Below are 18,565 nucleotides of genomic sequence, written 5' to 3'. Positions count from 1 at the left end.
TCAGCGTGTTGAGGTGAGTCCCAGCCAACCAGGATTAATGAGTTCAGCGCAGAGTGCTTCCAGAGCCATAAATATGATTGAATGCAGCTTTTGTGTACATTATCGTTGCAAGCACAGGAAGCTGCTGTTTATATTTCCACCTAGCAAGGCCCCCAGTGCTCACACATTGATCCCATTTTAAAGAAACAGAGGAGGACAGAGCAGATTAACCGTGAAGCTGGGATTTCAGCTATTTATGAACGTGAGTTTTTTTAATAGTATGTACGAGAAAAGGTCTGTAAAAATGAAAATAAATGACTGTTTATTACCTGAATAAAGAAAAGGTAGACGTGCATCATTACCTTCATTATAGCTGTAAGTTGTTTTTTTATGATTGTGCTATAAATGGAAGTGCTTTTAACTTAAGTCAAATGAAGAAAAAAAAACATTCAAAATAAATGCACAAAAGAACTGATTGATGTGCAAAACTCCATTTGCTCATTTAGATGACAGCAGTATGCCACCTAGTGTTCAAAAGTAAGATAACACTTTAGGTATGCAGCTTTTCTTCCAGATTCATGTGCAGTTATTTCAACCTGAAAAGACATTTTTGGTCAACCATGTTCCCGTGTTATTCCTGCACGGCTTTCTGTTTACCAATGATTTTAAGGACAGCACTGTGATAAGATATGATTGTAAACAAATAATCCTTTTTCCTTCTTTACAGGCTGACACAGTGGGTGAGTAATTGTGCGTTAAACATATCCCTGATTATCTTAATGACAAACAGGATGTAAACAAAAAGGAGTATCCAGAGCTTCTCATTAGATACAATAATGTACTTTTACCTTCATCTCATAGCGCCTGTTTTCTTAGCATATCCCAATAAAGTGAATCAAGCGGTTCCTTACAGTCTGTTACGTTCCCTGAATGAATAAGACTGAATATCTTTTTCATTCAGGCATACTGTGTTAAAGTATATCTGCAACTGAGGAACCAATAAAAAATCTGTTAAAAAATTAATATGTTTGAAAATATAATCTCCATTAGCTGTAGACAACCGCTAACATTAGCATCCAACCACTTGCTAGCTACCATAACAGTTAGCCAGAAAGTGGCTGAAGATTTGTGAAATATATAATATATATAATTTATAAAAAAGACTACAATATTTTAAGCTTTCTTGCTAACATAATGTCAATAAGGACTTCTTAGCTAGCATAATGTTGGCTAGGAATCTACTTCTTAATCATAATGTAAGCTTTAGCTCTTAGCTAACAAAATGTTTTGGGACATTTACTGATTATAAACACCAGCATTCTGGTGTATCAGGATTTTTTTATTTTTTTATTAGCTAATGTAAAGTTTGCTTATATTTAGCTTCTTAGCTAAAATTGTTATTTTTATTTGAATTTATTTAATTGCTAGATTTAGTGTCTTAGCTAGCAAAAATGCTGAGTAGGAATGTAATGCTTTGCTAATATTAGTTTCACTAAGAATGTTCTTTTTATGTAAGATCCCTTCGACTTTAAAATTGCTGAATACAAACATAAATTGTTGTCTGACTGTAGCTAAAGGATTATCATATATGTTTTGGGTTTTGCCTTTGAAACACAACCGGCTTTCCCATGTCATTTTGACAATCAGTAGCCGTCAGATGAAAAAAAAATCTACTGTACTATATACTGGATTAACACAAAACACTAGTATGCCTTTTTGTATGCACCTTGCAGGTCAACATGACGTCTCCTGGATCTGGACTGTCAACTTTAAAATGTCTAAATACTGTGAAGGAATACTGAAAATTCGATATATCTTTCAATAGGCTTTCCGTCCGGTCAGAGTTGAGTTAAAATACATTCCCTCAGGTCAGGTGTTGAGGTTTGTAGAGTGTTTGTCCCTGGTCAGATCTCGTCCTCCTCCATGTGTTAAAAGGCAGTGCTTTGAATCATCCCATAAGCCTTGTACAGTTTGTGGAGGATCTCATCTTTCTCAAGTTCAGGCAGGAAGCTCGACTTTGCAGAACAGATGTTCTGTAAGACACAAGAAGTCAATTAATTTCTTCATTTCAGTACAACTTCAAGAGTTTAATTTTGAAGGGATGCTTATGAATCAATCAGTAGCTTAAGTCAACAAGTCTAACGGTTAAAAAGCACTCAAGAAAGTCAAAATTGAGCTTTGAAGTTATTCAACATGGCAAACCATGGGATCAAAGGATCTTCGTGTAAAAGATGCAGTAGTAATTGAGACTCTAAACATATTTAAAAAGTGTTAATTATGGTGAAATTATTAAAGTGTTTGCCTCGATGTCAACAACGCAGCAGCTAGTATGTGCCCTTCGAAGTTTAGATTCTGGTCCTGACTGGTCTGTTTTTGTTTTGACCAGAGAAGTAGACGTGTTTTACGGCGTACCCCAGACGGCTGTTTTGGACGCCCTTCTATTGGCAGGCAAACCGCCAACCAATTGGTTCAGATAAAACTGATTCTAACCGACCTAAAGAGCTGATGTTTTCAAAAGAGATGATTTTGAAAAAACGGAGAGAGAGGTCAGAAAGCAAAAGGCCGATGCAGAGTTGGCTAAACACTGAAGCTTCCATGTCCACGACCTATTCCTGCCTGCACATTGACTCTATAGGTCAAGAAGTGAGAGGAGACAGCTCTCTCAAATGTTTTGAATTTGGACTGCAGAACCCATTTTAAACGCTCGGTGTCAGTGTTTCATGTTGCTTCTTTAACGCATACTTTTTCCTTTGCTATGAAAAAAGAGACTATAACTATTAGTCTCTTTTTCCCTCTCACTTAATGTGCAGTTGGCTTTAGCGCCAACTATTATTGGAAAGAAAACAAACCAGAACATTTTTCAAACTGTCAAACTTAATGTAATTAGATTACAACACAGATGTAGACCTCATGGTCCCTGTTTGTGACACATTGCCGAAAAAAAAATGAAGACCTGCAGTTAATTAAAAGGATCCGAGGCCTCTCATTGTGCAGCACAACATGCACTCATGTGCCCTCATATTCTTATTTAACAAGCAGCTGAGAACACATTGCCCGTGTTATTATTTCAAACCAGATGTCCAAAGGCCTTCATACTGTGAATCGCTGTGATTGTTATTCATGCTTTTGATCTCACCAGTCGTTTGAATTCCTCCTCAGTAAATCCCATGTGTTCATGCGCCGTGCTGTAGTCGAGGTGCAGGGTGGAGTTGAAGATCAGAGGGTCGTCTGTATTGAGAGAGTAGTTCGCTTTGTCCTTCCTGAACCTGCATTAGGAAAATGATGACATTCAGACAGAAATGGCCGCTATTAGTGCCACAAATCTGCTCTAAATTACACCACTATCATGTGAAATAAACACCGCTCACCTTATGACAGGATGCTTGGTGAAGTCTGGGCAGCAGGCGCCGGTCAGCTTACTGGAAATAGGACACACCTGTAATCAGGAGAGAACAGGAAGCACTGAGAATCCTGCCTGCTGCAGAGAACAACTTGAAGTTGTGATATTTAAGGCTCCACTAGGGGTCAGTATTTCACCTTATAACTGTTATAATGTAGGTACTGCAATAATACTAATTCTTAATGTAATCATGTAGAGCTTGTTTTAAAAGATTTCCACTTCATTTGTACGGACGCTTCAGTTGTCATTGCAGCAGCAATGGGTTCAATTCCAACCTTGGTTCTTTCTTCCCTAACTCTCTCCACCCAACATTTTCTGTCTCTCTGTCCAATGAATTCAAAAAAGCTGAAAAAAAGTTTATATAAAGTTAATAGTAGATGGTACATGGTAGTAGTGTTGAATGGTCGTGAATCCAGCCCTCATTTTGCCCTGAGACGAGAAAAATATATTTTTCTTTGCCTGGAAGTTTTCTTCATGTGATGCAATGTGACGCTTTTTGCATCACATGAAGAAAACTTTCAAACAAAGAAAAACACATTTTTCTCGTCTCAGGGCAAAATGAGGGCTGGATTCTTGACCATTAATGATACACAGCTTCATGTAAATGTGTGAAGTATCCCTTTAAGTAGGACAATGGGTAGAGTCAGAAATCTGGGAGACGGACAGTGGAAAGTGGGATGCAGGAACCCAAGCTGCCCACATGGAGGACGATGCCTTTCAGACATGGGATGTGACATAACCACAAGAACATTTGCGCCCCATATGCCAGAAATAAATTGTCTTTTTTTCCACTTTAAAAGCATGAAGACTTCAAGCTGAATAAAAATGATGAATTTGACTTTTTTTTTAAAACCAAAATAACTTGAATCCATTTTAAACCTACAAAGCACATTCTTGGTTATGTGGCTTTTGACTGAAATGCTTTTAATTATAGACAGTTTTAATTACCTCAAAGTGCATGTTCTGATCCAGCAGTTTTTGGTACAGCTCCTGGTCTTCCAGGGTTCTGTAGCCGTGTCCAACCCGTTCAGCTTTCAGAACTTCCACAGCCTTAGATTAATCAGACAGAGGTCATGAACCAGTAAAATAAATCTTGTGTTTGCACATGTCAGCAGGAACTGGCAGTTTTTTCCAGAAGCACACTCCCAACAGTTGTGACATTTCTGCGCTGTCACTTTGAGAGATGTTGTTCCCTCAGAGAGCGGCCGCTTGTTATGACAGATATCCAACAGTGAGACATGCTCAAGTTTTACAGAGTGAAAAATAATCCCAGTATGAGCAGATACACATACAAACTCAGTATGCTCAGTTACAGACGTCAACGTTTGCTCAAGTAGAAGCAAAGATTTTTCGTCTTGGAAGTCCACACTGTTTTAGCTGGGGTGGCTTATTATCTTTTTTTTTTTTTTTACTAATTATACGTTACAAACATAAATCGTCTTAACTTGATTTTTCAAAAACAAAGATGCCAGGCGAAAAGTTATGATTTTAAGTACTTAGAAAGCTGATGGTGAGTTTTTCGTTGGAATTTTTATGGAAAAAGCAAATAATGTATTTATAAAAAGTTCTACTATAAGCTTGTTAAACAAACAGCCAGAATAGTTGATTTGTTCTTAAGTCCTGCCTCTGATTAGGCAAATAGCCAATCATAGATTTGGAGTTTGGGGTTCCACTTTGGTGTGAGGCCCATGCCACCCCTGACCTCCTATCTGGATCTCTGGACACGCCCCTGTCGTCGTGTTACATCTGTTATGGACTGATCTCATCCTTTCAGTGTGATCAGGTTCCATCTACAGAGGACGAGTCAGTCTTCATGTTTCAGAAGCAGCGTGCATTCACGATCCCTTCAAACGCAGCAAAGCTACTTTACCGCTGCACCGTACAGGAACGTCTGACCTTTCATACTTCCCATGGCTTCCCTCAATTAGTCCAACGACTTTTTCTTGCCCCTGATTCCTGTTTTTCTCCTCTCTATTGTTAGCGTGTGACTTCATTGTGTCGTTAGGTGTTGCCGGTTTCACCGAGCTGCTAAATGAAGATAATTAGCTTCTCATATGACTCCACCACCCAGTTTAGAAATGTCTCAGGTTGCTGTGGAGGAGCAGCTCACCTCCTTCACCACGGACGGCGGGCCCACCTCTCCTGCGTGCACCGTCCTGTGGACGCCGCAGCGCACTGCTTCCTGTCGACACAATCGATCAAAGAACACATAATAATTAGACAGCGCTGCTAAACATCTGGATTTCACATCTGTGGATGCTGCAGTACGTCACGGGGCGACATTTATCATTTCGACATGTTTTGTACACGCCTGCTTTGACTCGAAGGGAAAACTTAACTTTTCCACACTGCAGTAACCCAACATAGTTTCTCAGAGGCAGAAAAACAGAATTACAGACACAATGTCCCACCAGTTATATCATCTATTTTTGTTTTGGCAGTCTTAACCTTGGACAGGCGGACTGGGCCTTTCTTAATCTGCACATGTGTATCTTGCAGCCATGTCCTTGCCCATGAAGATAACCTTTAATATTCCTGTGGACTCTGCTCTGTGCGTCCTGGTCCTCGTTAATTATTGAAGCACTGACGATATTAACAGCTGGACAGGATTTCTTCTAATTGTGTAGTTATATAATAATAGTAATGAAATGTAAAGACGTAAGATAACCTGGTGACAGTGCGGTGCTACGAGTCTGTTGACTCTACAGAGTCTCTAAAGGCCCCAAAAGCCCAAAAATAGATTTTGACAAACCATTTTTGGGTGAAACTCCCAACAGCATCTCAGATTAAAAATAATCCATAGACAGTAAAATTATGAAAAGTGACTGAATATGTTTCCGAAATGATTTTTTAAGAGCTCGCTGATCCCTGGAAGTTTGTAAAGTGGAGTATGATTATGGAGCAGTAAATTAAATCACTTCTCTGTGATTGCTTCGGAGGGCGTTCACGGTCGGATTTATGGTCAGCTAATGAATCACTGATTAATATCATCCTCAATCAGCCGGGTCTCTACATTTCTAACTCCGTCCACTCGACAGTTTTAGAACGGAAGGAGGCTCTCGGAGGAGGTGAAACGTCAACAAGATCATCACCCAGTCCAGATGCCTTTGGATCAGGCTTGACTTAACGCAGCTTCAGCTTTTCTTGTCTCTTAACTAAAACTTTCACCATCAAGCTGTCGAGTTGATCCAGTGAGAGAAACACAAACAAACCTTTTAAAGAAAGATGGATCTTCTATGTGTTTTCTTATTACAAACATTTATCCTGATCTGTTGTGAATTGTCTCCATGAGGTCAACCACACCCGTCCCTTATCCCAGCAGGACATTAATTTCAGATAAGACTTGGTCCACACCCGTGGACCCGCTGTTGTGTATTAACTGATTAATCCCTGACAGTCATTACGCTCCGACAGATGAGATTTATTACTTAGTGAATCACTCTCTCAGATAATCAATAAATGCTGGTTGAAAACTCGATTTGGATTTTGTGAGGATTAGGTTTCCCTTCATCGAGACGTTGACGGTCCAAACAGTCAGACCAGCAGGTTAGCAAGATGTTACGGACCCTCCTCTGACCCCATGCGTTCAATAGAGCTGACTTTACTAATACAGAAGATTTACTGTATTTATGTGTGAAATGTCACATCCTTCCTTTAACATGTTTTTTTTTTAATCTGGATTTATCAGCTGAATGTTTCTTGTGTTAAGTGTAATTGCATATTTTTGTCAAGCAATTAGACAAATACACTTTATAAGATTTGTGTTTTTGGAGTGCAGGGTCTGATCTTCTGGTCGTCCATCCTGTAGTTGGATCATAGACACAAAGCTGCTGCCATGACTGAACCCCCCGCCCCCCCCTTATCTGTAAAGTCCACATTCTTTTTTTTTTTTTTTAAGTTTTATTTTTGGCCTTTTTGCCTTTATTTGAGAGGGAGGACAGTGGATAGAGTCGGAAAGGGGGAGAGAGAGCGGGGAGAGACATGCGGGAAATAGGCACACAGGCCGGACGCGAACCCAGGCCGCCCGCTCGCGAGGACTGAGCCTCAATACATGGGATCGCGCGCACTGCCACTGTGCCACCGGCGACCCCAAGTCCACATTCTTTATAAGATTCCTGAAATCTGCTGATGCGACAAACACAGTCATATTTCTCTCCTCCTGCCGGCGGTGGGAGCACGAGGTGGACTCTGGGACTTATAAAGAAGGTTTTACTGCCTGCAAATGACGCAATAACCTAAATGAATAGAAAGTAGTGCTAACTGTACTTTAGTGCCGAGGTAAGCACTCCTTTCAGTTTTTATTCCGTCTGCAGTTTTCCCACAGCTGCACGGTCGACCAAGTCAAAGGATTTTACAAAAACACTTTCAAGGACTCCTGTCGAAGCAGCAAAACAAGCTCTCCGCAGGATGACCCGTGTTCATTAAAAACGCTCTTTTTTGCAGGAAGAGTCACGCTGCGTTCACAGACGGAAAACACGTGCTGGAAATAAGAGCAACACAAACAACTTCATTGTAGAAAATAATTTAGATTTCTCTCAACGTTCAAATGAAGACTGGAAATAAAGGTTCGATTCCCTCCTGAATAAGGGCACGTTCGTCAGCTTCCAACACTTGTGTGTTTACATGCAGCTTAAAGAGAGTCAGAACCATCAGTCCAACTCAAACTGGACTTTCAAAATGCATGCAAACCTGTTCATCTGACTAGCACATCGACATCGTTGAACTCGCGCATATAAACGCCTCAGTCGGTGCCAAACAGGACGAGGTGTTCTGACGTGTCCAGAAGCTAAACGCCATTAATCGTCGTGCTGCAGGTTGACCTCGTGTTGTCGTCACTTAGAGCGATAGCGCGCGTCACGCTTGAACCAAAAGTAAACCGTAGAGCATTTTACAAAAGGTGCAGATCTGTGAAGTCGTCCGTGTTTTCACCGTCCAACACACAAACGCCACTTAGACGTTTGCTAACTTGTTAGCAAGATCAACCGGGTTAGCGGAAAGGGTTCATATCACCACCTTCGGTTGAGCAGTCGGACCTCTGTCAGTTCCTCCCTCGGTGAATGCTTACTGGGACAACGACAGCTTTAAACGCCGCTCAACTAAACTGTTCACAACAAAGGAACCTGCTGGGGGTTTTTTTTTGTGATATAATTTTGGGGCTTGTACATCTTCATTTGAGAGCACAGTGGATGATGTAGAGTAAGAAAATCAGAGACAGAGATCAACGACTTGAACCCGAGCCGTCTGCTTGGAGGACAATATTCTCCGGATCGTGTTTTTGGTTCGACTTTTTGAGGCGTCTGTGTGAAATCTACTGGTAGATTCTGTGCTCTGTACTCTCACACTCATCCTCCACGGCCTCACCTAAAACGTCCTGTCTGGTCTTGTCCTGCCCGGTCTTGCCCAGACTGTGTGCCTGGTATGTGTCAGGCTCTGTTTTTGAATCTTCGCCGTGCCCAAAGAAAGACTCCTCACCTCGTAGGCATGCTTGTGTCCTGAGTTGGTTTCACAGTTGAGTGACTCATCACCAGCCAGGTCTATGGCGACGACTCCTTCATGGTGATATTTCTTACACAGCTCCACCACTTCCATAGACCAGTCTGAAGAATGAAAAAAAAAACACTTTAGCACACTGAGACAAAGTCCTGAAGTTGATGTGCACATGTAGATGTTAAGACAGCGTTATCTATCTCTGGGTAGTATCTGGATCACCTGCTCATGATCAAATATAAACTATTGAAACAGCAGACAGAGGACAGTAAGAACCTTTTTCTCACAAGGTTGTTTGAGCAGACATGAACAGTTCATTACTTGGCATGTGGCGCATGCAGCATAGAATGGACCTGGCTTTGATATTGAAGGCCCTCTCGCCCGCGCGGAGGCCCTCGTTGACCAGGTGCACCACCTCGTCTGGACTCAGGTCACCTCTGAGTTAGAAAGAAAAAACACACTTAATACGCAAACGTCACATCGTTCCTCTTTCGGGCTGCAGCTTTTTTTGTTGTTGTTGTTTTTAAACAGACGTACTCTTTCTGGTCCCATGGCAGCGGATCCACTTCACAGTTAGCCAGGAAGTGCGGGCTGTATCGCACCTCGACGTAAATCACTCCCTCCTTGGCTTTGTCCTCGACGAACTCATAGGCTATCCTCTTTATGGCCTCCCTGTCTCCTCTGGGGGGAAAAAAAAAGAAAAATGAATAACATCGCTCCTTTTGGCTGCGATAATCTGTCGTCTCAGTGACGCAGCGAAAAACATCGGTAACTGCTTCGCCCTTTTTTGAAAGTCTGAATAATTGTGTTTACTATTTGGAAGTTGGTATGAAACACAAAGTTATCTGCTTTTTAAATTAATTTGAAAAACAAAAAAAACCAGCGATATCGATATCCAATCGTTTTTTAAATAGTTAAATATAGATTCATCCCTCTTCACACAACCCTTAAACTTTCATACAGTCTCTAACGTTTCGAGAAGTTATACGATGAACTTTCGAGCGCCACAGCTTTGACTTTGACTTTTCTTCACAGCCAGCAGCACACGTTACGTCCAGCGTCATGCGACTTACAACAACAACAACCACTTCCAGCATCTCCTCTCGCACTGACAGCTCACAGCACGGCTCTGAATGCCTGTTGTTCTGCAACGTGGAAACACAACAACAAACACATCGCAACTGAGCTTAACAACAGTTCTGCATGAACCAAACTCAGCCAGCAGCTTCCCCTTGTGTTGTTGAATCGATGCTACTCTCAGGCGTTTACAGAGGACTCCATTCAGCCACAACAGAGCGTCATTGTTGAACATGTTTCGCCTCTGTCAAGTATCTGAAAGACTGAATTCAGTCTCATATTGGCCTAGTCACTAAAGACTAAATACAAGACAGCAAAACAAGTTTTTTCAAGGTTTGCTGTCTTCTTAGTTCGGCTAAACGAACTCCCGCTGATGTCTTTCTGTTTTGGCAGTAATCTCGACTCTTGCACAATCCTGTTGAGTCACAGCCTTTAAACCACTTTGGTTGAATGCATTCCAGTTTTACAACTTCAAAACATTTTTGGATTTCTGTTATGAAAACCTTCGTACGAGTCTGCGTTTTGATCAACTTACACGTCCATCCAATCCTTCTGCCTGTCAGCCAATCGAGCTTCGACTCAGTCAGAGCACAGAGAAGAACTTAATGCAGACTTGTCGGTCTATTAAAATCTTCAAACTTCAAGTGTTGCTGGAGCTTTATGCCCTCATGAAACTTGCCAAAAACAAACACAAATAAGGGTATAAGGGTAGCCCGTTTTAACCCCTGCACTCCTGAAGACGTAAAGCAAAGTTCACGACTGTCTGTCCATTCAATCCAATGTCGTAATGTTTAAAAAAAGCAGAGTCCGAGACTAGATTTAAAGTTTTATATGAATCCGACATGTAATTCGACAAATGGTAAAATGGTCTTTTGTGTTCAGACGTACAGCTCGAGACTTTGAAAATGTGTATTCATCATGTTCGAACCATAAAAAGAGCGTCTGGGAGTCGTCCGCTAAACCCAACAGGAACGACCATTTCAGCTCATTGTGAAATTTCTGTTTATTGTAGCCGCTTACATGTGTCACACTTTAAAAAAAAAAAAAAAAAAGACCCCTCCCAGGCGCACCTCCAATTCACATAAAACGTTCATGCTCGAGTGGTTTCCTGTGACACACGATAGATATATGTATAGCTTTAATCTCAGAAATCTTGACCTTTGCTCTTTCCGTCCCCTGCTCAGCAAGGACACTTAGGTAATTATGAAACTAAATCATCTACAGTGACATGTCAGCACTTACGCAATCACATGCATGTACTCGGCAAACTTCCCCAAGAAGCTTGTGAGGGTGCCCGGCGTCTCCACAATAATACGCTTCGTCATCTCCTCCACGGTGTTTGCTGGAAGACGGATGCCCCGCCTCCTGAAAGCGGGAAAAGAAAGGAAAAGATAAACGTTTGAGAACTTTGTTTCATCTGAACCCAAATCAATAAATCAAGCCTCTCAGATATGAAAAAAAAAGTACTGCTGTGTTTTCAGAGAAGGCAGCAAATGAAATTGAAAGTTGAGTAACTTACTGTGCAACATCAAGAATCGTCTGAACTCGGATGGCTCCATCCAGATGCACATGCAGCTCAATCTGAGGATGACATGATGGATAAGAAGTCAGACTTAAGAAACAGATTATTTTTCAGAAAGATGGATTTTTCCCAAACTGTAAACGAACGTCAGATATCCGGTAGTTTAGAAATAGATGGAGCTGTATAGTTCAGTGTGTAGAAGTTCAACGTTTTTGGCTGCAGCTCTTGGTGAATGCTTCGCACATGAGCTCACAGTGAATGGTGAGAAAAGACCACGAGTGCCAGAGGAGGAGTCGATCCTCTCCGTCGGGCTGAGAGCTCGGAGTTATTCTGACAGATGACGACTCCTCGTTCGACAGCTCAGGCGGAAACTATTGATGCGACTGAAAGCTCAGCTGTCAGCGTTACATTTTGAGATGATCCAACAGGGATGGTCGAAGGAACAAATGGGCCCTAAATGAAGCTAACGGGTGACGGGATCTACAAGAGACACTTTTTTTTTCTGCTAATCTCTGAACCGAGGAGCGAAAGTCTTCGGCCAACATTTTAGATTAACCAGCGCACTTTGGCGTTTGGCGAGACAGTTTGCATGCCAATTTGCCTTTTTAGATTCATTCTGACATTTAAGAGAAGAACATCAAGGACTTGTGACGCTGTCATGGATATAATCTTGAGCTCGTGTTGTAGCTCTTTTGAGACGAGTCTTGGTCTTAAGACCGCGGACTCAGGATTTTATAACCAGACCGGTCAAGGTCTCCCCTGAAAGACTATCGTCCCTGTCATTACTGAAAAACACGTCTCTCATAATGAACACAGGTTTTTATCCTGCCGGTCGTGGCCGGTGTGACAGCGAAGGAAACACCTGCTGCACACAGATGCAACCCTAGATGCTGGTTTTTCAGTGATATTTATAGTCCTGGTCTTGTCCCAGCCTTGGTCTTGGCCTTAACGCAGTCTTGAACCCGGATAGTCCCGGTCTTGCCTTGGAGCACTCTGTCCTGATGTGGTCTTGACTACAACACGAAGCTGCAGCTTTACAGCAACAATTCAACAGACAACATGTTTCCCTCTCTGTGCGTTTCGCTCTGATTTGATGCAGTTGGAAAAAAAAAAGAAAAACATGGCAGCCAATCAGATTTCATAGAAAATTCTGCAGCAGGATTTCTTGGACATCATCAATCAAAGTTGATAAAACTCCACTGGCACAGTCTGAATGAAGCTGTAAACCTTTTATTAAAAGTGGTAATGAAGTTATTTTTAATGCTTCATTTCATTTTTTTTAAAGGATGATTCATCTGGAAGGAAAGTTCAGAGAGTTTCAGAGGCTTTTGGCTGAACTCTGGAGTAAACATGAAATATCCAACGTACTCCCGTAGGATCCAAACACATTAAGACACAGAGCGGGTAAGTGGCCTCCTGACACAAGAGCAGCTTCATCCAGCTGTTGCTCTGGAGAACTTCATAAACAGGAACATAGCAGTATTTTAAAACAGGCCAGGATCTTAGCTACATTCTGCCAATAAATAAACGTTTCTCATGATTCATTCATCAATCCAAAAATGACCTCTTGAAGACCACTCGTTCAGAGAAGTGCTCGCATAAATCCACAACTTTTTTTATCATCCAAATGATTGAACTTTCAAGAGTAAAAAAAACAACCGACACTAAAAATGTGTTTGTTTGTTTTTTTATTCGTCCTTTCATCAAATATATTAATAACGAATGAATGAATTGACTTTATTGTCCCCTTTTTTTTTCTCCACAGCACCGCTTACTGTCCCACCAAATAACATACATGCACATAACTCAGAATATAACACCACCCTGTGAACAGATGATTACAGATGTCACATCATTTTAACTGCTGATCAATAAAAGTCTCAATTGTTTGTCAGTATGTCGACGATGTTCTGATGTTTCTACCTAAACGGTTACAGCATGAACTAAATCTGTGAGGCCTCATATTTTCACTCTGTTATTACAGCAAACAGATGGTTAACCATCCGACCAGCTCAGGAATTCCCCTGCTGATTCTTTCAGTACACACAATCTCTATTCCTCTGTTACAATGTGGAGCTTTAGTTCTGGTAAGAATCTGCTTCAATCCAAGAAGACGTTATTGTACAACTTCTTGTTGTTAATCGGCTAAATAAATACTTTACCAAACATTCACAGGTTTGTTTTATCCCAAGGATTAGCTGATTGTCTTTGTTTATATATCACTGTAAACTGAATACTTAATTTGGACAGCTGATTGGACAAAGGATTTATACGTTTTATAATAATGGACATACAATACAAGCATGGTGTTGCACCAACCATCTACATAATTAATCCACCTGTAAACGATAAATCACCTCAGGTCGTTTTGATAGATTTTCACCGTGGGCTGAAAACAAACATATTTCTCTCTTTTCTCACATTTGAAACTAAATAAAAATAAACAAATGTTGAAGATAGCTGTTGTAGCTGATCCACTGTGGTTAAAGTCAGCTCTTCAAGTATGTATGAACCGGTGAAGGTTGCAGCGACTGGCCCTGAGCCCACTCCAGCCTGCATGGTATCGACTCGACTGATGTAAATTAATATTTAATGAGATTATCAGGGAGCAGCCGACACTCCTCCAGAGCTCTCATTTTACAATTCAGGGACTCCGAGTCTGACCAACACACACAAACTCACACACACAGCTCATCATCATCTGTTCTCTTATCAGCGCTCAGACTCCAAAGGGCACCAGGCAGGCAGGCGGGGAAGCAGTATACAGTACATTCATACACATGACAGTGACAGGTGCATCTCACTTTAAAGGCTTCCTTATGCAACACATGCACCGGTACGATCCGTAAAGATATCATGCAGAGAAGTGCAGAAATAACGTGTTCTATCGAAGTGAGGGGAAGACAAGGTGCGTGAGTTGAAGAATGAATTTCTCCCCAACACAAGGATGCGTAAAAGTAGAAATAATCTGACAACAAAAGCCAGAATAAAGTCGAGAAATGAGCCGAATATGTTTAAAATCAGACACAACCGAAGCGAAAATTTATTTATTTATTTATTTATTTATTCTCATATAGCCTATCGTGCATCCTGACCAGGTGTTTTTCTCTTGGTAAGAGGTGCTTTAGTCACTATTGGTCACAACTATACTCACTTATAGTAAGTGACTATCCTTCTATAGTGGAAATGCGTTTAAAATTAATCAATATCGTTCACGTTGATGAAAATGGATTGCATTTCGACATGTGACTGATCAGCTCGGGATCGATCCCTCCAGTTTCAGTTTGAGAGACGATGGTCTGTACCACTGACCCACATCCTCTAGGAACACCTGCCTGTGATATTAAGACAGTATTTACGCACACATCGACGTGCGTAAAAAAAAAAAAGGGAGTACCTTACTTTTATTCTAACACAGGTAATTTTTTTTTTCTTTAAAATAATTAGTGGTAAGAGTAAAACGCTGTTAGACATACCTTGGGCATGTTGAAGACCACTCGTTCAGAGAAGTGTTCGGCCATGTTGCTGCACAGAGCGCTCAGCACTGGAGAGCTGGATCCGTTCACCGCTTTATGAAACAGCCCTGACACGCCTTTTGTTCTAGGAGGCATGAACACATAACTGGGTGCACAGTGCCACAGTGCAACACAGACGGGGTCTCTCAGAGGAAAGAGGCGTCGGTGTGCAGTGAAAAAGGAGATTGGAGCAGGTAGAGGGATTAAGCAGCTTTGCAGCCATGTGAGGAGAGCTTTACAGTGGAGCTAATTAATGATGTTAAACCTCGTTACCGAATGAAGCTGATTGAAGGGAGGATGTTCAGAAGCGATCTCTGCATATGTGAGCTTAAGAGAGGTCATTATTACTACGTGTTTGAAAAAAAAACCAGACGATACACTTTTAATTAAAGGTTTAACATCATGTATTATAAACACACATCTTCTTCTGAATGGATACGTGAATGTTTTACTGATGTTTCAACCTTTCACCCAGGATGAACAGTTAAACAGAAACATTAATTTTACTTCTTGAACATCTCTTCTTGGCTTTACGTTACTTTTTGATAATTGTCTGTACACAATGATGCATTACTTTTGATTGACCCACGGCTGTGAACATATGATAAAAAGTATTACCCAATAGACTGATTGATTTTGTAAGTGTAAGACTGTAGAATTATTGACCCTTTGACCCTAAACATGTCCGTTACCTGCAGCTACAACAAGCACGTGCTGCAGAGCCAGGGTCGCTGCACTCCGACATATGGATGGTAAGTTTTTGTTTTTTCAGTCTGTCACACTGCTTGGTGGCTGGGAGAACAGCATTTTGTCCTTTATGTGTTTTTCAGATTTACAAGAGAACTATGAGAAATAAATGTCATCTTGAATTTTTAGTTTTTTTGCTTTGAAAGTTTAATCCTTCAGTTACTTCTCCTGAAACCAGCACAGTCAGCATCACTAACACTGACCACTTCTTCTTCTTCTTCTAAAATATATTTGTTGTTTGCTGACAGAAGAGAACACGAGATTTTCCCTCTAAGTGTTTGAGTCTGAAGCAGATTGCGCTCTTTTAGAGTTAACGTTTTACATTTACTTAAAGATGCTTAAAAGTACCTTTAAATCTCTTCTATATAGACATGTATTGTTGCCTAAAGGTTCAGTTATAAAAAACATACATATAGTCTGTCATTAACTTCAGCAAATAGTTTATCACGTTGGTATCTGTTTCCTGTTGAGGTTTTCCTGCTGCCAACCAACTGCAGCAGAGAGGAGGTTTCATCTTCAACTGTGAAACTGAAAGTTTCTAACGTCTGTTTTTGTCTTCATGGAGTTTCCGTGTTGTGACTCAGAATGAGCTGCAGCTCTTTAAAAAATTATATTTATTAGTGTGTGTTTGGAGAAAAAAAAAAACCTAGCGTCAGCAGAGTTAATCTCTCCATGGAGTCCAGGCCCTGGTGGTGGTGGTAAACCTAATGGCTTGATGAGACCTGATGGGTGAAGAATAGATGGATGATGATGAATCTGCTGATGAAGATGAAGAGGGATGAAGGGCGGTGATGGAGAGGTGGAGGGGCGCACGAAACATCAGCATGAAGGAATCTAATGAGAAAGACCTGATCTTCCTCAGTTTGAAAACCTCTTCAAGTTAAAACCTTTACAGAGGTTTTGTTTCTGTGTGACAGCGCCACCTTGTGGCCGTAGCTCATATAGGACACCTGCACCATTTAAAAAGCAGTGGGCGGGCCAGATGTTTCAGAGTTATATCCGGCGGTTGCACTGAATTGGATCAGTTTCCAAAAGAGGAAAAAAAAGATTGATGACAAAAGCAATCGCAACTTTTTTTTTTTTTTTAACTGATCCTGTTAAAACCTCAAGTCTCTATTCGGCAAACTTTGAAAGCCCCTGTGAGGAGTTTTAAATGATTATAAAACAGACAGAAATGATTAAAGGTGCTTCTGACCTATGACCTTTAAAAGCTAACGATACCATCACCAGTAAGAACAATCACGTAGTTTTCAGGGTGAGCTGCATGTGTGAACGCTCTCTCTCTCTCTCTGGCTTTAACCTGAGTATACTGACAGCTTTCTTTCAAGTCTGAGTGAGCTGATGTGGGAACATAGCAGGAGATTCTCAGGATAGTTCACTTTGAGTGAGTGGGAGATGATGTGTAGCCTATTCTCTGCGATCGATGCAAGACCAGACTCTACGCAGCCAAACACTTCCATGTCATTTTTTTACGCCGTGTCTTGCCTCAGGAGACCACAAAAAAATACACCATGAGGAAAAATGCCTGAAACTTGATTTTCAGACATGCATATGTGAAAACTGCAGGTACTTCGGCATCTCACTCACTGTAGATAGCCATCACTCCAAGAGTTAATATACTTATGAAATGTTTTAGTCTTCCTTTAACATCAAAGATACAAATCCGTCATATAAAGAGGTTTTGAGAAATTCTCCATGTGTGTGGATTTTGGCGCCCCCCTGTGGACAAAGTATGAAGCATGAAGTCTCATTTAGAGCTCTGCTAATCTGGGTTTTTGTCATCTCTACTGGTCTGAAGATAAATATGGTTTTATTTAAAAAAACAAAAACTAAAGGAAAATGGATGACTTGATCCTACTTAAAAAAAAAAAAAAAAGATTTCCTAATCTCGATCATTCTCAGATTATTTAAAAACAACCTGGACTCTGGGTGATATGTTCTGTATTCAAATAAAATTAATTTAAATTTAAATTTAAACATTCATTGGGAAGGAAATGTCCTTTACTCTTTTATTGCTTCTTCTATCTCCATTATGTGGTGGTTATGGGTTTCTCTTAGTTTATCTAATCATGACACTAAAGATCAGTGCAAACATGGGTCAGATATGTTTTATTATCTGGCAGCTTTGGTTTCACTTGTGTTTGTAGATTTTAAACGGGACTAATATTGAACTTTGGCATCATGTGATAAAAAATAACTGAAGTTAGCAAATCAACAAATAAGGAAAGTGTTAGTTTTACACTTCTCTAAGGACTTGAACTTCCCTTTGTATTTCCACAGATCTGCATTTCTCCATCTTTCCACTAGATGTCCCCAGAGGATCTCGCTTTCTTATCTCCACACCTGTTCCCACCTGACCCTCAGCTTTGATCAATGCACCACATCTCTCTTCATCCTCCGCCCCATTAAAGCAGTCTTTGTCCCCCCGGCCTTTAATCTTCAGCCCGACAATAATTTGTCCCACGCTTTTTAAAGGCAACACAGAGCGTCTGAACCTCCGTCACATCATCAGAGCAGTTTGTACAATAGATCTAGACGATGGAGAATAAGGTTCAAGTGTTCATTGTATTTCACAAGACTGCCTGCAGATTGTCCCACATTTACCAATCAAATGTGTTTTATCAAAATAAAGAATTGCCTTAAAATGATATTAAAAAAAACGGGGAAGACTGTGCCGCCGTGACGGCAACTAACTGAGCTGAGAGTTCAATTAATGCAGCTCAAACATAAAGCTTCCTCCTCAGTTGGAAGTGCACAGACTTGGCCACTAGAGGTCCTTTTAGCTGCATGAATAAGCCTCTATTTGGTGTGAAGTTCAAGTGCAAGTGATTTATAAAT

General features: G+C 40.9%; 1 protein-coding gene across 1 annotated transcript; it reads right to left on the bottom strand.

Annotated features, from left to right (window-relative positions):
- Positions 1-284: 284 nt before the first annotated feature.
- ada (adenosine deaminase) lies at positions 285-15,063 on the bottom strand. The gene is made up of 11 exons (XM_079360210.1): positions 14,942-15,063; positions 11,463-11,524; positions 11,186-11,308; positions 9,404-9,547; positions 9,188-9,303; positions 8,852-8,976; positions 5,490-5,561; positions 4,328-4,429; positions 3,348-3,415; positions 3,116-3,245; positions 285-2,012 (listed from the first exon to the last, which is right to left on the bottom strand). The coding sequence occupies exons 1-11, from the start codon at positions 14,984-14,986 to the stop codon at positions 1,908-1,910; spliced, it is 1,092 nt and encodes a 363-aa protein (XP_079216336.1). The 5' UTR covers positions 14,987-15,063; the 3' UTR covers positions 285-1,907.
- Between the last annotated feature and the right edge of the window lie 3,502 nt (positions 15,064-18,565).

This window comes from Symphodus melops (assembly GCF_947650265.1).
Source record: "Symphodus melops genome assembly, chromosome: 13".
In the NCBI taxonomy this organism is placed as follows: Eukaryota; Metazoa; Chordata; class Actinopteri; order Labriformes; family Labridae; genus Symphodus; species Symphodus melops.
Note: the sequence above shows the minus strand (reverse complement) of the source record. Positions and strands in the feature narration are given on the sequence as shown.

Coding starts and splice junctions, on each gene's coding strand:
- ada (XM_079360210.1), bottom strand. CDS start 14,986: ATGGCCGAACACTTCTCTGAACGAGTGGTCTTCAACATGCCCAAG. Junction 5,562..8,851: donor GACACAAGCATGCCTACGAG/GTGAGGAGTCTT, acceptor TTGTGTCGACAG/GAAGCAGTGCGCTGCGGCGT. Junction 3,246..3,347: donor ACCAAGCATCCTGTCATAAG/GTGAGCGGTGTT, acceptor TTCCTAATGCAG/GTTCAGGAAGGACAAAGCGA.